This window comes from Brachypodium distachyon, chromosome 1 (assembly GCF_000005505.3).
Source record: "Brachypodium distachyon strain Bd21 chromosome 1, Brachypodium_distachyon_v3.0, whole genome shotgun sequence".
NCBI lineage: Eukaryota > Viridiplantae > Streptophyta > Magnoliopsida > Poales > Poaceae > Brachypodium > Brachypodium distachyon.
In genome coordinates, this window is record NC_016131.3 from 67,050,121 (window position 1) to 67,067,269 (window position 17,149).

The 17,149-nt window shown below is 47.2% G+C and overlaps 3 protein-coding genes and 1 non-coding gene across 9 annotated transcripts; 3 read left to right on the forward strand and 1 right to left on the reverse strand.

Moving 5' to 3' along the window:
• Positions 1-984: 984 nt before the first annotated feature.
• Positions 985-4,788, forward strand: LOC100841372 (anti-sigma-I factor RsgI6). The gene is made up of 6 exons (XM_003558307.4): positions 985-1,461; positions 1,573-1,604; positions 2,610-2,766; positions 2,876-3,048; positions 3,150-3,251; positions 3,352-4,788. The coding sequence occupies exons 1-6, from the start codon at positions 1,356-1,358 to the stop codon at positions 4,471-4,473; spliced, it is 1,692 nt and encodes a 563-aa protein (XP_003558355.1). The 5' UTR covers positions 985-1,355; the 3' UTR covers positions 4,474-4,788.
• On the forward strand, positions 2,317-2,450 carry MIR5185D (microRNA MIR5185d). The gene has a single exon (NR_126977.1). It is a non-coding gene; the product is annotated as a microRNA MIR5185d (primary transcript).
• A 977-nt stretch (positions 4,789-5,765) lies between the features above and the next one.
• LOC100845530 (calmodulin-lysine N-methyltransferase) lies at positions 5,766-11,477 on the forward strand. 4 transcript variants are annotated; one of them, XM_014896557.2, is made up of 8 exons: positions 5,766-6,023; positions 7,219-7,441; positions 7,675-7,754; positions 8,468-8,528; positions 8,895-9,010; positions 9,198-9,330; positions 10,907-11,003; positions 11,084-11,477. In XM_014896557.2, exons 1-8 carry the CDS (start codon positions 5,885-5,887, stop codon positions 11,147-11,149), a joined length of 915 nt encoding a protein of 304 aa, XP_014752043.1. In that variant the 5' UTR covers positions 5,766-5,884; the 3' UTR covers positions 11,150-11,477. The 4 variants fall into 4 exon arrangements, with proteins under 4 accessions (XP_014752043.1, XP_014752046.1, XP_024312338.1 ...); XM_014896560.2 differs by lacking the exons at positions 10,907-11,003; positions 11,084-11,477 and adding an exon at positions 10,602-10,740 and having other exon boundaries at positions 5,768-6,023; XM_024456570.1 differs by lacking the exon at positions 11,084-11,477 and having other exon boundaries at positions 5,770-6,023; positions 10,787-10,923.
• Positions 11,478-13,949: 2,472 nt separating this feature from the next.
• Positions 13,950-16,859, reverse strand: LOC100844611 (thaumatin-like protein 1). 3 transcript variants are annotated; one of them, XR_002961596.1, is made up of 4 exons: positions 16,199-16,859; positions 15,398-16,085; positions 15,172-15,303; positions 14,454-14,590 (listed from the first exon to the last, which is right to left on the reverse strand). XR_002961596.1 is itself a non-coding variant. In XM_003558318.4 (3 exons), the coding sequence occupies exons 1-3, from the start codon at positions 16,251-16,253 to the stop codon at positions 14,335-14,337; spliced, it is 999 nt and encodes a 332-aa protein (XP_003558366.1). In that variant the 5' UTR covers positions 16,254-16,835; the 3' UTR covers positions 13,950-14,334. The 3 variants fall into 3 exon arrangements, 2 of the variants coding, with proteins under 2 accessions (XP_003558366.1, XP_024312339.1); XM_003558318.4 differs by lacking the exon at positions 15,172-15,303 and having other exon boundaries at positions 13,950-14,590; positions 16,199-16,835; XM_024456571.1 differs by lacking the exon at positions 14,454-14,590 and having other exon boundaries at positions 14,661-15,303; positions 16,199-16,858.
• Positions 16,860-17,149: the final 290 nt, after the last annotated feature.

Here is a 17,149-nt window from a genome sequence, read left to right on the forward strand (position 1 = left end):
AAACTAAAAGACGAGGCAACCACCGCCTCGCTTCTATCCCTTGTTGCACAACATTCGATTCAGCAACAACATGCATGATAGAGTCATCGCCCCCAACAAATTCAAACAAATATTGTTGACATCGCAAAAGGCCGGAACCCAGATCGTCGCTGCCCGACAAGCCGCGAAGAACTGTCCGCATGCTCGCCTGAGCAAGATGCCGCATCCACCTTCTAGCAGAAAATCTGGTGCTCCGAAGACCAAATCTTGCCTGAACCATCCGTCCCAAGGTTTGGCGAACCTCGACCAAATCCAGGATCCAAACTCACCTCACCGCCACAACAACATACCAACCATGGCCTCCTTCCGCCAATCTGGCCAGCAACACGACGACAAGCCTTGCCGCCGACTTTGTCGAAATTGCCACAAGTGGTTCCAATGTGTCATTGAGATTTAAGTATCTTTCTTAAAAATCAGGCGACAGTCACTTAATTGTATTTTTTTCTAAGAACAACTATAATATCTTTTGTTTTGTAATAAACCACACGTAACGATAAATTGGCTTGCTAGGCCTAGACAGACTAGGTACTCGACCTTTTTCAGGGGATACAATGAACCTCCAGTGGACGTCAGTTCAAAAATGACTCGTGCGCACACGGACACACGGCATCACAACAAACTAACGTGACAGTTTTATCGGCAACCGTGAGCTATACCGCCACTCGAGTTTAAGGTGTGCACGGACCGAGCAATTCAATGCCGGGAACAAAACAACAGAAGAAACTTCCAGGTCTGCACTGTTGCGGAATGAACAATATATATCCCATGGGCGGACGATTGAGCACGAGACCAGCGCTACGAGACAAGAGAATAAGTCGAAGCATCGTTCACAGGACCTGTGATCTTTACGGGCCGGCGAGTTCGTACATGCATGTGAAGTTGTGAACCTACCCACTAGCCGAACAGATGGTGGTGTTGGCGAGGCCCGGCCGGTGTTGGAAGGCAGCACCACAAGGCCACTGCACCAAACCGGAGCACGCGACGCACCGCTCTCCATTCCTCCTTGCAGAGCTCCGCGGTAGGTGCCCACGACGGCCCGTGACCAGCTCGCCAATGGCAGGTCGCCAAGTGCGACGATAAAGCGACCGCGTCCGGGAGCTCACAGACGACGTGAGACGCCGAAATGCCCCCGTCTCTTTCCCTTCGTCCAGCTCTATATATAGCCATGGAGTAGCCTAGCTCTCCTTGCAGTGATCATAACTGGTACACATACATTCTTCAGCCTTGGTCACTAGCAGACTAGCTAGGTAGCTTGAGAGCAGTTTAGTTGAGCAGACGAAGAAGCCGAGTGGAAGAGAGGACCGCGCTGTAAAAAGATGAGGAGGAGTCATAGCTTCGTCTCCGCTCTGAAACATGTGGTATTGTTTCTCGTGTCGTGGATGGTGCATTGCGGCAACGAGCTAGTTGCTGCGGTGCCTCCTGGTCAGTTTCTTCCTCTTTCTCACGCATTTCTTCCTTTCTGCGCCTCTCGTTTGATCTGTGAAGCGAATATCAGGGTATGTAACATTGTTTAAACCTTTGGGTGGCATGCAGATGGCTGGTACGATTACTCTGCCTACACGGATGTAAGTCTTACTGAACGATCTTTTCTTATTTCCACAAGTTAAGTAGCTTTCAGTAATTAACACAAGGTCTTTGCTGACATGACAGTGTGTTGTTTGTTAAAGCTGGACTTTGTCAGTAGTGATTCTTGCATTGTTTATCAGCGGCATTGCTCTTCTAACTTATATGGGTTTAGAACTTAGAACTAGCTAGGATGGTAAAGGCCTGATGGAGAGTGCTGGGGGCAAAAGATGGCGACGCCCAAATCCATTGGACCACGAATATTGTTTCCTTCTTACAGGCTACAGTGCACCTGACGATTTCTTCAGTTATTTCAGTTTTGTTTCCATGCGTGTGATGGGAGACCACACGCCCACTTGCACTGACCTGCCAATTGCAAAGAATAAACATTATAGGACAACAAGTGACAACTATTAGTACGTATAACACAATTTTCGTGGCATGATTGTCTTCAAGTATTAGCTTTTGCTACGTTCTAAAATGGCTGGAAGTATCATGACATGTTTGTGATGCTCTTCTTTGGAAGCCTAGCTCCGCAAGGCGTCAAGCGCCACGGTCGGACTGTACACACGCGCGAGCCTAACGCTAACATGCGTTTCCAGACCGACCAACTGATACGGCAAAATGGCAAATGACCTCCTGTGTCTCTTGTGTCGCTCTGTCGCTCTCCGGTCCATGATTACAACACGAACAATAAGGGACTCTGGTAGGGATGCAAACGGGATGCTGCGAAAGTCCCGCTTCTAGTTCATTTTTCAAATCTTTTATTCAAAATTTTCTTCAGAATTTGAATAGGAGATTTGAGAATTGAACTAGAAGCGGGACTTTCGCGGGATCCCGTTTGCACCCTTAGACTCTGGGCATCTTCGCCTGCAGAAGCCGACAGAGTGTTCTCTTCTATTATTAAAAAAAAAAGTACTACGAGGGACTGAAGAAAGTTTTTGTGTGTTGCTCTGACGACGAATGAACTGTTTATTAACCTGTGCAATGTACATGGCGTTCTTCAGTGCAGAGGCCAGCCGGAACCGGCGCTGTACAACGGCGGGATTCTGAAGTACGGCAACAGTGACGACCCGACAGGCTACCACACGACGGAGACCGGCGTCTTGTCCCCGGCGTTTGTGGTATACAACCTTAACAAGACCACTATGTACACCTTCTCAAGTGAGCTCCGCTTATACCCACCTTCATTTTTCAGTAAAAAAACTACAGTAGTATAGCTGATTTTGTGCGTCCCGGCAGCTTCAATCATATTCCTCGTTACGTTATGCAGGTTGGGTCAGGCTGGAAGGGTCTGACTCGGCTCTGATCACAGCGAGGCTGGCCCCGGACAACTCCGGCACGAGGTGCATCGGGACAGTTCTTGCGAGGAATGACTGCTGGTCGTTCCTCAAGGGCGGCTTCGTTCTGGACTGGCCGACGCAGACCTCTGTCATTTTCTTTCAGGTCTCGCCCATTTACTGTCACATTCACGTTACAGAGATGTACTTTCCCCCTTGAAATGTGGTGCTTAATTTCTCGCCCGTTGTTAATTTTTCGCTTCACAGAATGCTGACAAGACGCCTATGAAGATCACCGTCGCGAGAGGCTCGCTGCAGCCCTTCACCACGGATCAATGGGCGATGCACCAAAAAGATACGATCCGGAAGGTACTTGTTGTTTGAGACGTGTGCCAATACGATTTCCCAGTTGAACGAACGATCTGCTTGTGCCCGAGTGATTGACTTGACCTTATTTTGGTACAAACAGAGGAGGAAGCGGATGGCGACGATCCACGTGGCCGATCCCCAAGGTAGCCGCGTGGTGGGGGCATCAGTCTCCGTGCAGCAGACGGCCAAGGACTTCCCGTTCGGGTCGGCGATCGCGTCCACCATCCTGGGCAACGAGGCCTACCAGAAATGGTTCGTGGATCGCTTCAACGCGGCGGTGTTCGAGGACGAGCTCAAGTGGTACTCGACGGAGCCGGCGTCGGGCCTGCTCCGGTTCGACGTGCCGGACCAGATGCTGGCGTTCGTGCGGTCGCACAGGGTCATGGTGCGCGGGCACAACATCTTCTGGGAGAACCAGGAGGCGACCCCTCGCTGGGTGAAGGGCCTGTCCCCGGAGGACCTCCGCTCCGCCGTCAACACCCGGATCCAGAGCCTCATGACGCGGTACCGCGGCGAGTTCGCGCACTGGGACGTCAACAACGAGATGCTGCACTACAACTTCTACGAGCAGCGGCTGGGCCCCAACGCGACGGTGGAGTTCTTCAGCGTGGCGCAGGACGCCGACCCGCTGGCCACGCTCTTCATGAACGAGTACAACGTCATCGAGACCTGCGACGACGTGTCGTCCACCGTGGACGCGTACGTGGCAAGGCTCAAGGACCTCAGGGCCGGGGGCGCCGTGCTCGAGGGGATCGGACTGGAGGGCCACTTCTCCAAGCCCAACATCCCCTACATGAGGGCCGTGCTGGATAAGCTGGCCACGCTGGGCTTGCCCATCTGGTTCACGGAGATCGACATCAACAACAAGTTCGACGCGCAGACGCAGGCCGTGTACCTGGAGCAGGTGCTGAGGGAGGCCTACTCGCACCCGGCCGTGAGCGGCGTGATGCTGTGGACGGCGCTGCACCAGAACGGGTGCTACCAGATGTGCCTCACGGACTGGGACCTCAAGAACCTGCCCGTGGGGGACGTCGTCGACCGGCTGCTGCAGGAGTGGCAGACGGGGCAGGCCGCCGGGAACACGGACGCCCACGGCGCCTACAGCTTCAGCGGGTACCTCGGGGAGTACGTCGTCACCGTCAGCTCCGGCAACAGCTCCGCGCAGTCCACGTTCTCGCTGTCTCCAGGGGACGAGACCAGGCACATCACCCTTCACATATGAGACCCTCTCTAGCCGGAGCCATGCTGTTTACTTTCCGCGCTCGTTGTTCTGGGCTTGTAGCTCCCCTGACATTTCGTCGCACGCGCGTGGGCAGTGTTATAACCGAACTACTAGTGTAGACTGTGCAGTAGTTGTATTACCGGGTAAAGTTGCATCAATTTGTTTGACATGCTGTTAAGAGTCCCGTCCCCGCCTTCACATGCTGTTGGGAGTTCTCGAGATTTTCAGTTTACGAACCATCACTCGTGAACTTGTTTTACACTGTAACTTGTTGTAAAAAAGCAGGTTATCAGTTTCTTAACTCGTTCTTGATCCTTTAAAACTGCCACAGTTTTCTACTCCTTCCGCGAGGGTTGCCTTCACAAATCACATTTACAATTAACTTCAACATATTCAATTTAGTACAATTACACTTCACAGTCACCATGTCTTGCTTGAACAGCTTCATCTCCTGGGATGCCTCGCCGAGGATGTGAGGTCAAGCTTGTTGTGCACGGCGATGTAGAGGTTGGAGAAGAGGTAATCGGCGGCGGTGGGCCCGCTGAAGCCATTGTAAATCCCCGTGCAGGCGCCGGCCTCAACCTCAACCTTTGTCACCAGTCTCGCCCCCACCGGATCGGGCGATTCTTGGCCAAAAGAAGCCAGTTGTCGCTAGCAATTCTTTCATGAGGAGAGTGATGCACAGGGAAGGGGGAGGAGCACGGCGGAGGCAAGTAGAGAGTAGAGGTGGAGCGCCGCCGAGACGAGAAGTATGGCGGCGGCGGGATGAGCAGGCTGTACATAGAGTAGGAGACGAGCATGGGAGGAGACGAAAACGAGGGGGTTGCGGGTACTTAAACAGATGTAGCGAGTTGATTCGAACATACGTTAATACTGTTTTTGCAAAACGACAGGCCACCCCTACCTTTTCGGCACGAAGGGAGTGTAAAAATGCTCAAATCCCCCAACAACAACTTTCTTATCGCGTTCTCAAGCCATGCAATTTTTCAGGGATTTCCAAATTTTTATATGGTTTCATTTGAATTCTGAATTTAAAAATCATGTTTGTCTTGTCACATGGATCCATTGAATGAGAGACAATTCAAAAAAAAAGATGTCCTTTAGAGAGGAATTGAGATTAGGCATAACCGTAATCACATGAAATTTTGGATTTAATTTCTTGCGCCCAATTTCATACTAGCCTAATAAATTGGTTTCCAGAATCTAAAATAAATTCCGGGATTTCAGCTCAAATAATAAGAGCCAAAGGAGATATCAGAGCCAGACACAATCACACAACGGTCCCAAGATGGTTTGATTGGACCATCCACATGTGGCTCGGTGCAGCCGCGTGGTACGGTGGATTCCGTTCCGGTGCTTCCCGAGGAAAAACAAACAAGGGAAACCAGACATCTCTCGGGCACCCCTCCCCATGGGATCCTCCACGCCTTCCCCGTCGCCGGCGCCGCCGCAGTCAACCGCTCCTGACCGTGGCGCCTCCAATGCGAGCCTGCGGTGGGGCATCCTTCGTCGCGCTCTGCTCGCTCGCTCCTCATCCTCCCGCGCATCAGGTCCGACCGATTCACCCCCTTCTCACCGCAGCAGCTTTTATACTCGATTCGTTTCGTTCAGCGTCCGGTTCCGGTTGATTTGCCGATATTAGGTGATCCGAAAGACGTTGTAACTTCCACATAGGGGCACAGTGAGTAACGCATCTCGCAGTCCAACTCTCCGAGTCATATGAGCGAACTAGCACCGGTACTCTCTTGTTGGTTAAACAGGAGAGGGTGAAGCTGGAACTCTTGATTTGCTACTTTTGTAATATTAGGGGGAGCAGGATTTTTCTGCGAATTTTCTTGAATAAGCTGTGCATTGTTCGTTCTTCAGCTCGGTTTCCCTTATAAACGGAGCCATTCTATTCTTCTTAATGAAATGTAGGAGCACCCTGCCCTCGTGACGAGGTCCGTCAAAAAAAAAATATTAGGGGGAGCATTGGCATTTGTGCTTTAACGACTTGCATTTCATCAGATCAAGATACGTGCTTGTTCAAAACCATCGCTTCAAAGTCCAAACGACTTAGGACATCTAAAATAGCTAAGAAGAGATCTTCTCTTCTGTCCTTCAAGTAGACAAGAGAACTTAGCTATACAACTAATGTCTTCTCTAGCTCACATTAATATAAAAATATGTGTTGATAACAATTAAATTGGAGAACACGCGACGAAAGGAGGATATCTTGTACAATGGAGAAGATAGTTATAGGTGTTAAGGAATCTTTCCGTTATCAAGGGAAGACGACTTTTTCGTTCTTCGTTTTCTCTCTTGCAACTCAACAAAAATCCTACATGACACTGATGACATCTATAAGGTGAGTCTGATGTCACACCATTGTAGATGAATTTCGGCTTTGAATTCTTGTGTGCAGATTATAAATTAACACACAAATATTTTGTGCCACTGGCACTTGCTGTTGATGTGTATAGTTGAGCAATTGATTCAAAAGATTAGATATGGGTGCTAGGAACTTGTTTACTGTCCATATTAGCTATTTATAGGACAAAATCGATGGTGATTTCCTTTATTTTCAATGTTACTCGGATGATTGGCTTCTTCTGAGGCAACTGCCTTTCTTTGTTAATCTTGTTTCTCTTTTAGTTTTTCCAACTTGAAGTACCTCACATATCAATTTTCCGTATCTGTACTTTTTACTAGTTAACATTTTGCGGTTTTATATTAACTTGGTGCTTTTCTGGTTAATTTATGCAGAGAGAACTTCTAATGAGCAGCAGAAGAAAGGTGATACCAACGAAATTTCCAGAAAGGCATCGCGAGGTTTTAACCTTATCGAATGTCATGCACTGCCAATTTCACTGTTGAGTAAATCACAAGAAAATTCATTAAATGGAAATGAAAATGGCGTGGGATGCCAAAAAGATGTCAATATTTGTTATAAGCTGCCCTGTGGAGGTTCTCCTGAAGTTAATGTAGTGTAAGCAGTCAACTATTTCCTCCTTGTTTACTGCCATACTAAATGTAGTTTTCTCTTTTTGTAATACACACACACATTGATCTTCTACCTTTTCTCTGATAATTGGGAATCCTACTGTTCTCTATTGCTGCAGTAAGTGCTGTGTGCAGATACAAAGCTACCCATGATGTGTTCCACGAACTAGAAACTAGAAAGGTTGGCTTGTTGTTTATCATTTAATTGTTTGGTTACAGATACAGAAGAGAGGATTCCCTTGAACTAAATGATATTGAGGCTTCAAACAGATACAATATTGACACTACTGGACTTGTGTGTAAGTTTCTTGTTGAAGCTGATCTGTTGTCTTTGTTATTGCCGTACATTGTGTAATTCTATCTGTTAGCCTTCGTTCCTCTATTTGGTCATGCTTACCTCATCTACATTGCAATCTTGTTGTCCTCAGTTTACTTCCTGCCAATTTGAAGAGGTTTTTATGTGAAGGAATAGGATGATACGTTCTGTGGGAAGGAAATGGAAACAGCTTTTTCTAAAAACGAGAGAATGTAAACATATGCAAAATACGAACTGTTTCGTCCCTTGCCCATTTTATATACTTATTTTTCCTGTCCTTTTGGCAGAGTCAGATGTTTAAGTCAAGACCCCTATGTGCAGATCTTTCCTGTTTGGAATAGAAATGGTGCTCTCACACATCCAACAGACTCTCAAACTTATCTAGTAGAAGATTAATGCCCTCAAAATAGAAAGTAGTTTGTTAATCTCTAGTAAATCACCTAACTGGCTTAGCTTCCAGAGGGTATTAAGTTGTTGTGAGATCAGAGACTGCATGCAATGCTGCTCTCTGGTCATCAATCGCTTAAGTCCTACTATGGTTAACCTAGAGCTTAGGGAGTAGGAATGCTATATAACATACAATTCTGAAAATTTCAACTTATTTGTTCTCTTCCACTGTGCTTCTCATGTGATACTCTCCATCTTATGTCGAAGCCAAGCTCAGCTTTTATTTTATGGTTGTGTTTTTCCCTTAAGGTTGTTGGCCATCAGAAGAGGTCCTTGCTTTCTACTGCATCAATCATTCGGATATGTTCAGGTTTGTTGTGAGGTGTATTACCCATGTGACACACTCAGCTATGTTCAGGTCTACTGATTGGTATAGCATGCTTGGGTAACTTGAGTTGCTCCTATTTGAGTCAATTCAAGATGTTTCACTTTCGCTCCTTGAACTTGAATTTGTTCTTCGTTTTAACACTTTTGAGCTCTCATGAATCCTATCTAAAACTTTGGGCTGAAATTTTATTCTAGCATACAAATCTCTAGTCATAGATCTTTGTTGTCCCCCGTTAGCTAAAAAAACAAAGCAAATCATTATGCTATGTAGCACTATCTCACTGTTTTGACTAAATTCAAATCCATATACTGTTATTTCACAGATGATTGCCTTTTAAACTCATTATAGGTGCAAAAGGGTGCTCGAACTTGGATCTGGTTATGGATTAGCTGGACTTGTCATTGCAGCCAGTACAAATGCTGATGAGGTTGTTATTTCTGATGGGAACCCACAAGTAGTTGAATGTATCCTTCTTAATCAGTTATATAGTACATAAGCTGTTGCATAATTTAAATTTCCTTAGACAGTATTGATGTAATATGAGCTGCATTCTACAAGTGTTCTTGTGACTACTTTAACCCAACAGCAAAGCAGATCAGCTTGTCCTACCCTTTTACCTTTTTATGGTATTTGTAAGCCATTAACCCTCAGATATCCAGCAGAACATATCCATGAATGCAGAAACTTTTGGCAGAACGAAGGTTAAATCTATGATACTGCATTGGGATCAAGAGCAAGCTTCAGACATGTTGAACTCTTTTGACATCATTGTCGCAAGTGACTGGTATGTTCTAGCCCTTACCACGTTCCTAATCTTGAATTCTAATCTAGCAACCACTCGTGTGAAGTGTCTTTCCATGTATCCATGATATCCTGTAGCATGGAACTGTGAGTAAGCTTCGCATTACATAATGCATGTAATCAGCTAGTGCTATTGTCTAGATGAAAACGTGAGAGCTCCTTTTATTGTGAGGAAAACTCTTTTTTTAAACTCTTTTAGAAACTAGTATATCTTAAAAATGTTGGTTGATTTCATCTGCCCTTCGACCGGACCCTTCTTTGATATGAATTCGATCAAAATAAAGAAATGGTTATACTTCTATTGTCAGGCACCAAAATATAAACAGCAGGCAGTGACAGATTTTTGTGATTATCTTATTCACATTTCACCTGTCCTGCAGCACATTTTTCAAGCAATTCCATCAAAGTCTTGCCCGGGTAGTCAAATCTTTGTTGAAGTATTCAGAAACCTCGCAGGCCATTTTTCTGAGCCCGAAGAGAGGTGACTCACTCAACAAGTTCCTAGAAATAATCAAAGAATATGGTTTGTGCTGTGAGTTGATAGAGAATTATGATCCCATTGTCTGGAATCTGCACAAAAAATATGCGGCAGGTGACGACAGATCCTGGCCCAACTATAACAAGGAGCATTGCTACCCTCTATTGGTCAGAATTAACAGACAATTTTAGTGAAAATAGTTCTTTTGGAGATTTTGTTGGATCTTAGATGGGCTCATTTGTCATGCATTAGCTTTATCTATTCTTTATTCTTCTCTATCAAATACAACAGTGTAGTGTCTGTAATTGACTCTTGGTTGATTTTCCTATCATCACCTTTTTTCTTAAAGTGACAGAAAGAGAGATGATACACGCACAAATTTTACAAGGATATATGTCACACCATGACGCATATCCAGAAAAGAAAAATATTTTGAATATCGTGTGAACATTCCATAGTAAAAGTGTACTAAATCCAAAAAACTTATTATGGATCGGAGGGAGATTGCTCGTTTCTTTTTCAGTTTTGATCCCTATACGGATAGGTTGCAACTGATGTGCATGCATATACTTGCTTAACTTTTGTTCAAAATGTCCATCTATATCCTTCTGCCAGGGTAATATAATATACTCCGTATCAGTTATCATTTGTCACTGAGCCTACTCGTCATGTAGCTGAACTTTTGAGTCAGAACTTTTTTTTTATGCAACTGCGATGTACTAATAACTCCTCCTCAGTATGTCTCGATTATCAATCAGTTAACTGCTTTTGCATAGGTGGGGTGCATTGCGGTCGGGCATTTCAACAACTGCGGCCGAACTAGCATGCTTTAGTGTTTAATAGTCGGCAATGGAAAATATTTAACTATATTTGGTGCTTCAATTTATCTAAATTGATTAATGTTGCTGGTTGAAACTAATATTATTTTTAGCAACTTTCTCTGACTTTGCGTCTAACTCAGTTGACGGCATGCGTTATCCCTAATCGAGTATTCGAGTGGTTGCTGCATCACGGCCTCGCGTCAATGCCTCGTCAGATTGTCCAAATGCAATTGCTAACTATCTGACTGCTCTAACAACAGCTTACCTGTTGCTGACTGTGCGAAAGCAACCTTCAGAAATTGCCAGCAAGTGTTCACAGGCAGCCACATTGCTGTTGGTGCTTCTCAACTTGTGTGGGTACGGACGTAAGGTTTGGTAGATCTCAAGCTCACCTACAGATATCCTAATTTTGTGATGCGACTGGTTTTCATTGCCAGGAAAAATGTTTGCATGGTCAGTACATGAAAGCAACTATCAACAGTATTCAGATATCAACCATTTGATATTTCAGCGGCTTCGGATGGGCCACCGTTGATGCCCTCGCGTGTGCTTGTTTTAATTTCATTTGATTAGGTCCAGCGTTCTTGTCAGTCCCCCATCTATGAGCTTCGTATATGCCCTAGGGTACCCGTCTCTGACGGAATGTGCGTATTCATTGAACAAAGTGACACCTCCAGAAAGGTAGCTTCTTTTCTGCACATTGCATTGCAATGCCAATACGAGGAAAAGCCATCCACCTTTGTAAAAAGCTTTCGAAATACTTGGGTGTTGAACACCATATTGAGCTTCTATGGCTTGTCGGAAGGATGAGGTTTATGCTCGTTTTTCTTATGTGGATCTTTCTTCCTTAGGTTTGTAACTAAGTGGTACTTCAGTTTTTCTCAAATACAGTGGTACTTCAGATTCAAGAAGCAAACACACAAAAAAGCTAGAAGAAGCCGAGCGGAGCTTGCTGTTGCACTTGTAATACTTACTGCATTAACTCCATTATTCATCTCATTCTCGCAAAGAAACAGTGTATTCATCTCATGATTCCATCGCACGTTTTGTCTCGTTTCTCATACGGGAGATTGTCCAGATCGAATTTTGGTAAGCATGGTCTGAAGAATGTGACGTCTCGTGCACTGCAAATGCCTCACCCCCCTTTCGTTTTGGCAATTACGTGCACATTTTAAAAATTGAGGCACAGTTTCAATGGTATAATGGTAGGCATGTGTGACAGCAATGCAGAGGAAAGCATGTTCCTTCCATGATCGTCGATCTGTCGAAGGTACTAGTAGCTTGTTTTAACTGTAGTTAGCACCAGATCTTTTCTTTTCATTTTTTTCGCTACTTTGTTCTTTGCCATGTTCCTTCTCTTTACAAGTATATCCCTTTTTGCTGCCGAAAAAGATCTTTCTTAGGATCCTTTACCACCCGAATGTTGTCAGCACACTCAACTTTTGGCTCAAGATTCCCTAGTCTGGCTTAACAAACTGAAATCACAGCTAAATCTGTCCTGCTTTCAGTTCATAAGCAACATGGGAGTCAACTAAAAAGGTGAACCCTTAACGAGCGTGCAAGCAACCTCCCAAGTAATGCTATTTGACAGAAGAGAGGTTGTAACAACTGTTTTTGTCCAAGACAATCCACGATGGGTCAGGAAGGCAGGATTGTATCACGGTTTGGTGCTTGATGATGTCCGTATCTTCGTGCAGAAAGGTGTGGAATGCCATGGAAATTCCTCTCGAAAGGTAGCTTCTTTTTTGCTCATGGCATTGCACGATGGATCAGGAATTCAGCATTACTGCACCACAACAGTGCTGACCATACATTTACTGGTCTCTCATAGTCTACTTCAGATCATACCTAAACGCATTCACAGGGCCGTTTTTTCTTCTTCTATAGTGCCGAGCCAATCTGTGTCTTGTTTACTTGTTAATTGAGGCTGAGCTAGCTGCCTAGCTGCAGTGGTGAACCAACTGAGCTTGTATTCTGACGAAAGATCCAAGTCACATACCTGAATCGGCAGTTACTCTTGAGCAGGAAAACGACCGGCCGGCCGGTGGCCGATCCTTGTCGCGGTTACTTGACAGCCCCAGGCAATGGCGTCGTCAGCTCAGTTCATCCTGATAGGTGCCTGAAAGGCTGAAAGTAACCTGCGTCGTTGCAGCACCAGGTTAAGTCAAATTCGCGGGAGTCTCGTGGACCAAGTCCATCAGCTCCGGTGCCAAATCGGAGAAACCGGTCGATTTGGCCACGAAAAGAAGACGGATCTCTAAGCTAATAAATCGCGACCGTCTCATCCCTTTCTGATGCAGGTAAGAGGTAACCCGTGCATATATGTCGCATCCATGATCCATCGCGTGGATCAGCGGAATATTGGATGTTAGGTATGAGCTTCCCTGAAACCTACCCATTGCCTTCACCTGAACCTCCCAAGCAAGATCAGTAGGCTACTGTGAGAACCCATCGATCATCATCTAAAAAAAGGTGATCTGATTCTGATAGGCTGGCGGTACGCCGTTCGTAGGCAGAGAACAACAGTAGGCACTGAACCTTCTTCCTTTGGCCTCACTCATCAAAAGCAGTGGACCAAAACCAAAATGAACGGCCACCACCACCATGTCCATTACATTGTCCTCGTCCGCAACCGCAAAGGCCCCCGCCGTTCCAGCATCTGATTTGGTCCTCGCATGCAGATGGCGCATCCCATGTGCCCAACACCGAAGCTCGCGCCATCAACGGCACGCTGTAGGCAATAAACTATATCAAGGCAGTGTATAATTTGTATTTTTGTCCATGCAGCCAACTCGGCCATTACCGGGCCATTCGTTTCGTTTTCCTTTATTAGTATTACCTCCATTTCATAATTCTCGTCGAAATATTACATGTATTTAGACGCTTTTTAGGAATAGATATATCGATTTTTGGGCAAATTTGAGACAAGAATTACGAAAATGGGTGGAGTAGCTGATAGACAGTGTATCAATCATCGGCTGCAAAAAACATTTTCTATGGTAGAGTACTGTTATATACTCCGTATGCTAGTACTAGCTAGACTGTCTGAAATAATGGAATTGCCACGTCCGGGAAGATGGCAAAATCAGTCACAGCAAATATAGGGTAAGCACCACCATGCTACTCCGGAGCAGAGAGATCTGTCATCATAACGATCTGGACTTGGGCCTGATTGATCGTAACGTGCATACGGAATACCGATACGTGTCGTAGTTTAAAAAAGACAGTTGGTTTGCCACTAGGCCGAGGAACCGGACGGCGAGTAGTGCTTATATAATCATCGCTCCTGGACTCATCTAAAGCTTCCTTGCAACATAATCTGTGAAATAATCTTTTCTACCAGTAGTATATTTCTTTTGTAACTCTGCAACGGCGCAAACAGAGGAAGTGAGAGAAAAAAAAGGATGGTGGATTTTACAATGGCGTGATGCGATCTTGGTCAAATCAAATCGGTTCCCCAGCTTGCCGGGGCTTCTGCTCCCCACCGTGCACGATTCCATCGGCCCCCGTTTTCTTTGTTTCTTCCGTTCTTTCAGCGATCGAGGCAGCAACGGCAGGGGAGCGCGCCCGTTTCGCTTCGCTCCGGGCGGGCCCGTGCCGACGTGCAACGTTCTTCTCCCTTGGCCAAAATTCTGCTTGCCCGTTTGTGTTTAATGACTGGCTGGCTGGTTCTTCCGATGATCTAATCCTATAGAATCAGTTGGAGCATGAACAGTGCGACCGGCGTTGCCATGATCGTTGCCATCCTTGACGTCGTCGTCGCCGCCGACGCGTGGCCGGTGGCTAGGTTGGCGAGCCATGAGTTGCTGCCCAGCATCACGCCTTGGCCGTCGTCGCCGCCTTGCCCGCCTGTCGGCCTCGGCATCACCGGAGACCCGAACGTGTTCGGGCCCGGCATCGTCGGCGTCGTCGGTGTCACCGTTGCTCCACCCGCGGACTTCAGGCTGCTCATCACATTGCCACAAAAATTACTGTGAGTTTGACGATCAGAAGCTCAGAAGGAGAAAAAAATAATTATCCAGCGCCTTCGTGTTACTGAAAGCGGCTGTCTTTGAACTTTTTCTTTGCATCCTTTCCGTCGAATAAAATTACTGTCATGGTGACATCAGGTATCAGATATGACGCCCTTACCCCCCGTGGGCTAGTATCTTCTGACATCACAAGATAAGAAAATGACTGGCCTGCTCTGGGCCCCTGACACAACGTTGACATGCAAACCGACGCCAGTAAGAGAGAAGCCACAGAGGGTCAAACCTCCCTCGACAGGTTAAGCACCCACTATAAGTGCAAGATGAATAAGACATCTACCAACTCTCTATATACTACTAACTCAGCCTAATCATTACATCATATTATCTTGCAATTTCCAAACCCCTCACTTTCACTGTCGCCTTCTACCATTTTCAGCAGCATGGCGTATTCTTTAGAAAGCGAAGCATGGCCTATTGGAAAAATATCGCACTTGCACCCATTACTTATGTTTATCTGTGGTTAAATGCGAGATAAGGTGACATGGAGTGCTCACTGTTGAGGCACCAACCGTGCCAATTCGTCCTCGCGTCCCCAAGCAGCTGACCCATGCTTACCAAACCGCGCGTGCAAATCTCAGACGCTGTCATGACTAAGTTCACGAGTAATCAACCACTGCACGCGCTGGCTAAAACGTCACGCCAAAGCAAATTAATACTCCGTACTCAATAATTATTGAATGCAGTAGTTAAGCAGCGTGGTGGGCGTTGGCGGGGACGGACCTTGGGGTGGCGACGGGGCAGAAGGTGATGGTGTAGTCGCGACCGCCGGCGCACGTGAAGGTGCTTGTGGGATCGTCGAAGGCGTAGCTGTAGGAGCGCGGGCAGGCCGACTTGAACGCCTGCGAGTACGCCGTGGGGCGGCACGTGTTGGGGTTCGCGAACGCGCCGCTGCAGCAGTACTCGGGCTTTCCGAACGCGTCGCACGCGCTCCGGCACGCCGCGCCGCCCACGGCCCTGAGCTCCGCGGGGCACCGCATGTTCAAATCGGCCGCGCAACCCGCCGCCGCGCACGTCGTCCCGCTGCTGCTGCTGCCCGCGGGCTCAACGAGGATGGGCAGGTTGTAGCCGTCCACAAGGCTCACGTCATAGAAGTCGTTGTGGCCGCCGCCGTCCAGCGTGAACTCGGCCAGCGTGGCGGGCGTCGCGCCGTCGCGGCCGGCGCACTCGAGCGAGCCCGTGCCGCAGTCGCCCGTGGCGCACGCGAACCGCCCCGCGGCGTCCTGCGCGCAGCCCGTGCGCGCCCACAGCCGGCCCGACCAGCCCGATGGGAACGGCACCGCGCGGGCCGCGCCGGGCGGGAGCGTGAAGCCCGTGGGCTCGATCCGGGCCGTCCCGGCGTTGGACAGGATGCCCGGCCACACCGTCCCCGTGCACCGGTTCACGAATGTGAATGTCACGGCTCCACCCTCTGAACCACACAAAGACAACGAAGGATCAATTCAGCTACAGTGGCAAGAACTCTGCGCAGCTTTAATCAATTTTACCGATCAAGAAACAGTCCACGGCGACCGAATTACCTACCTCTCAAGCATATGCAGAGCAGCGCAACGACGACGCAGACTCTCTGAATTGCCATGTTCTTGAAGCAATGTAGCTCTGATTGGTGCTACTCGGCAACGGCGAGGGCAGTGTTATAGTGCCGGCAGTCCAGCTCTAGGACTACTAGTTTAGTACTGTGGTACAGCACAGTGGCGAGAGATGAGCTGAATGCCTGAACGGTAGAGAAGTCTTGGGGCTTGGAGCAAGTGAGCAACCACCCATAAACTATCAAGATTAGGATGAGAGACAGAGACTGGAGAGTGGAGGTGGAAGAAGGGGAATCTGAGCTCTCCCTCCAAGGTCGTACTTATACCCAAGAGGGGGTGTTTACTGGCTTGCTTTTGGCTCTGTTTAGTCATGTTTTCTTCAGTAAAGTGAAAGCATGGAATGGGACTACCTTAATTGCCTAATTGGATTCGGATGCTCTTTTCATGTGCAATTTGCATTGGGCTAGGGCTAATTATCTGCAACTTCCACGATGGATCATGAATGCATGGAGGTTTGGTGCTTGGTGATGCCCGTATCTTCTGGCAGAAAGGTGTGGATTTGCCATGAGATTTTAGTGGAAGAATGATAGGTATAGCTTAACCAACAATTGTGGGGATTATAGGATAAGATAATCAAGTGGAGGGAGGTTTTGTATCTGCTTTGCTGAAAATCTTGCTGGGCAAATGCATCCAATCTATCTAATCTTTGAAAACCTCAGTGGTTAGTGCTTGCAGTGCAGGTCCCAGAATATGGTCCCTGGTTCAGTGGTTCGTCTGGCTTCCTAGAGCAGTAAAAGTCTTCCAAGAGAAATGGAGGCCGAAGAGCTGAAATGGCCTGCACGGGTGCCTAAAATGATTCTAATGCTGTCAACGGTGTATTTTTTTTTTCCGAAAAGGGGAAGCGATCCCCGGCCTCTGCATCAATGGATGCACACAGCCATTTTTA

Bases quoted from the DNA above. Each gene is read 5' to 3' on its own strand.
- LOC100841372 (XM_003558307.4), top strand. From the start codon at position 1,356: ATGAGGAGGAGTCATAGCTTCGTCTCCGCTCTGAAACATGTGGTATTG. The intron at 2,767-2,875 runs GTGAGCTCCGCT...TACGTTATGCAG, and splicing joins CACTATGTACACCTTCTCAA to GTTGGGTCAGGCTGGAAGGG. The intron at 3,049-3,149 runs GTCTCGCCCATT...TTCGCTTCACAG, and splicing joins CCTCTGTCATTTTCTTTCAG to AATGCTGACAAGACGCCTAT.
- LOC100845530 (XM_003558321.4), top strand. From the start codon at position 5,885: ATGGGATCCTCCACGCCTTCCCCGTCGCCGGCGCCGCCGCAGTCAACC. The intron at 7,442-7,674 runs GTAAGCAGTCAA...GTTTGGTTACAG, and splicing joins TCTCCTGAAGTTAATGTAGT to ATACAGAAGAGAGGATTCCC. The intron at 9,331-9,727 runs GTATGTTCTAGC...CCTGTCCTGCAG, and splicing joins ATCATTGTCGCAAGTGACTG to CACATTTTTCAAGCAATTCC.
- LOC100844611 (XM_003558318.4), bottom strand. From the start codon at position 16,253: ATGGCAATTCAGAGAGTCTGCGTCGTCGTTGCGCTGCTCTGCATATGC. The intron at 16,086-16,198 runs GTAGGTAATTCG...TGTGTGGTTCAG, and splicing joins GCTCTGCATATGCTTGAGAG to AGGGTGGAGCCGTGACATTC. The intron at 14,591-15,397 runs GTCCGTCCCCGC...TGTGATGAGCAG, and splicing joins TGCCCCGTCGCCACCCCAAG to CCTGAAGTCCGCGGGTGGAG.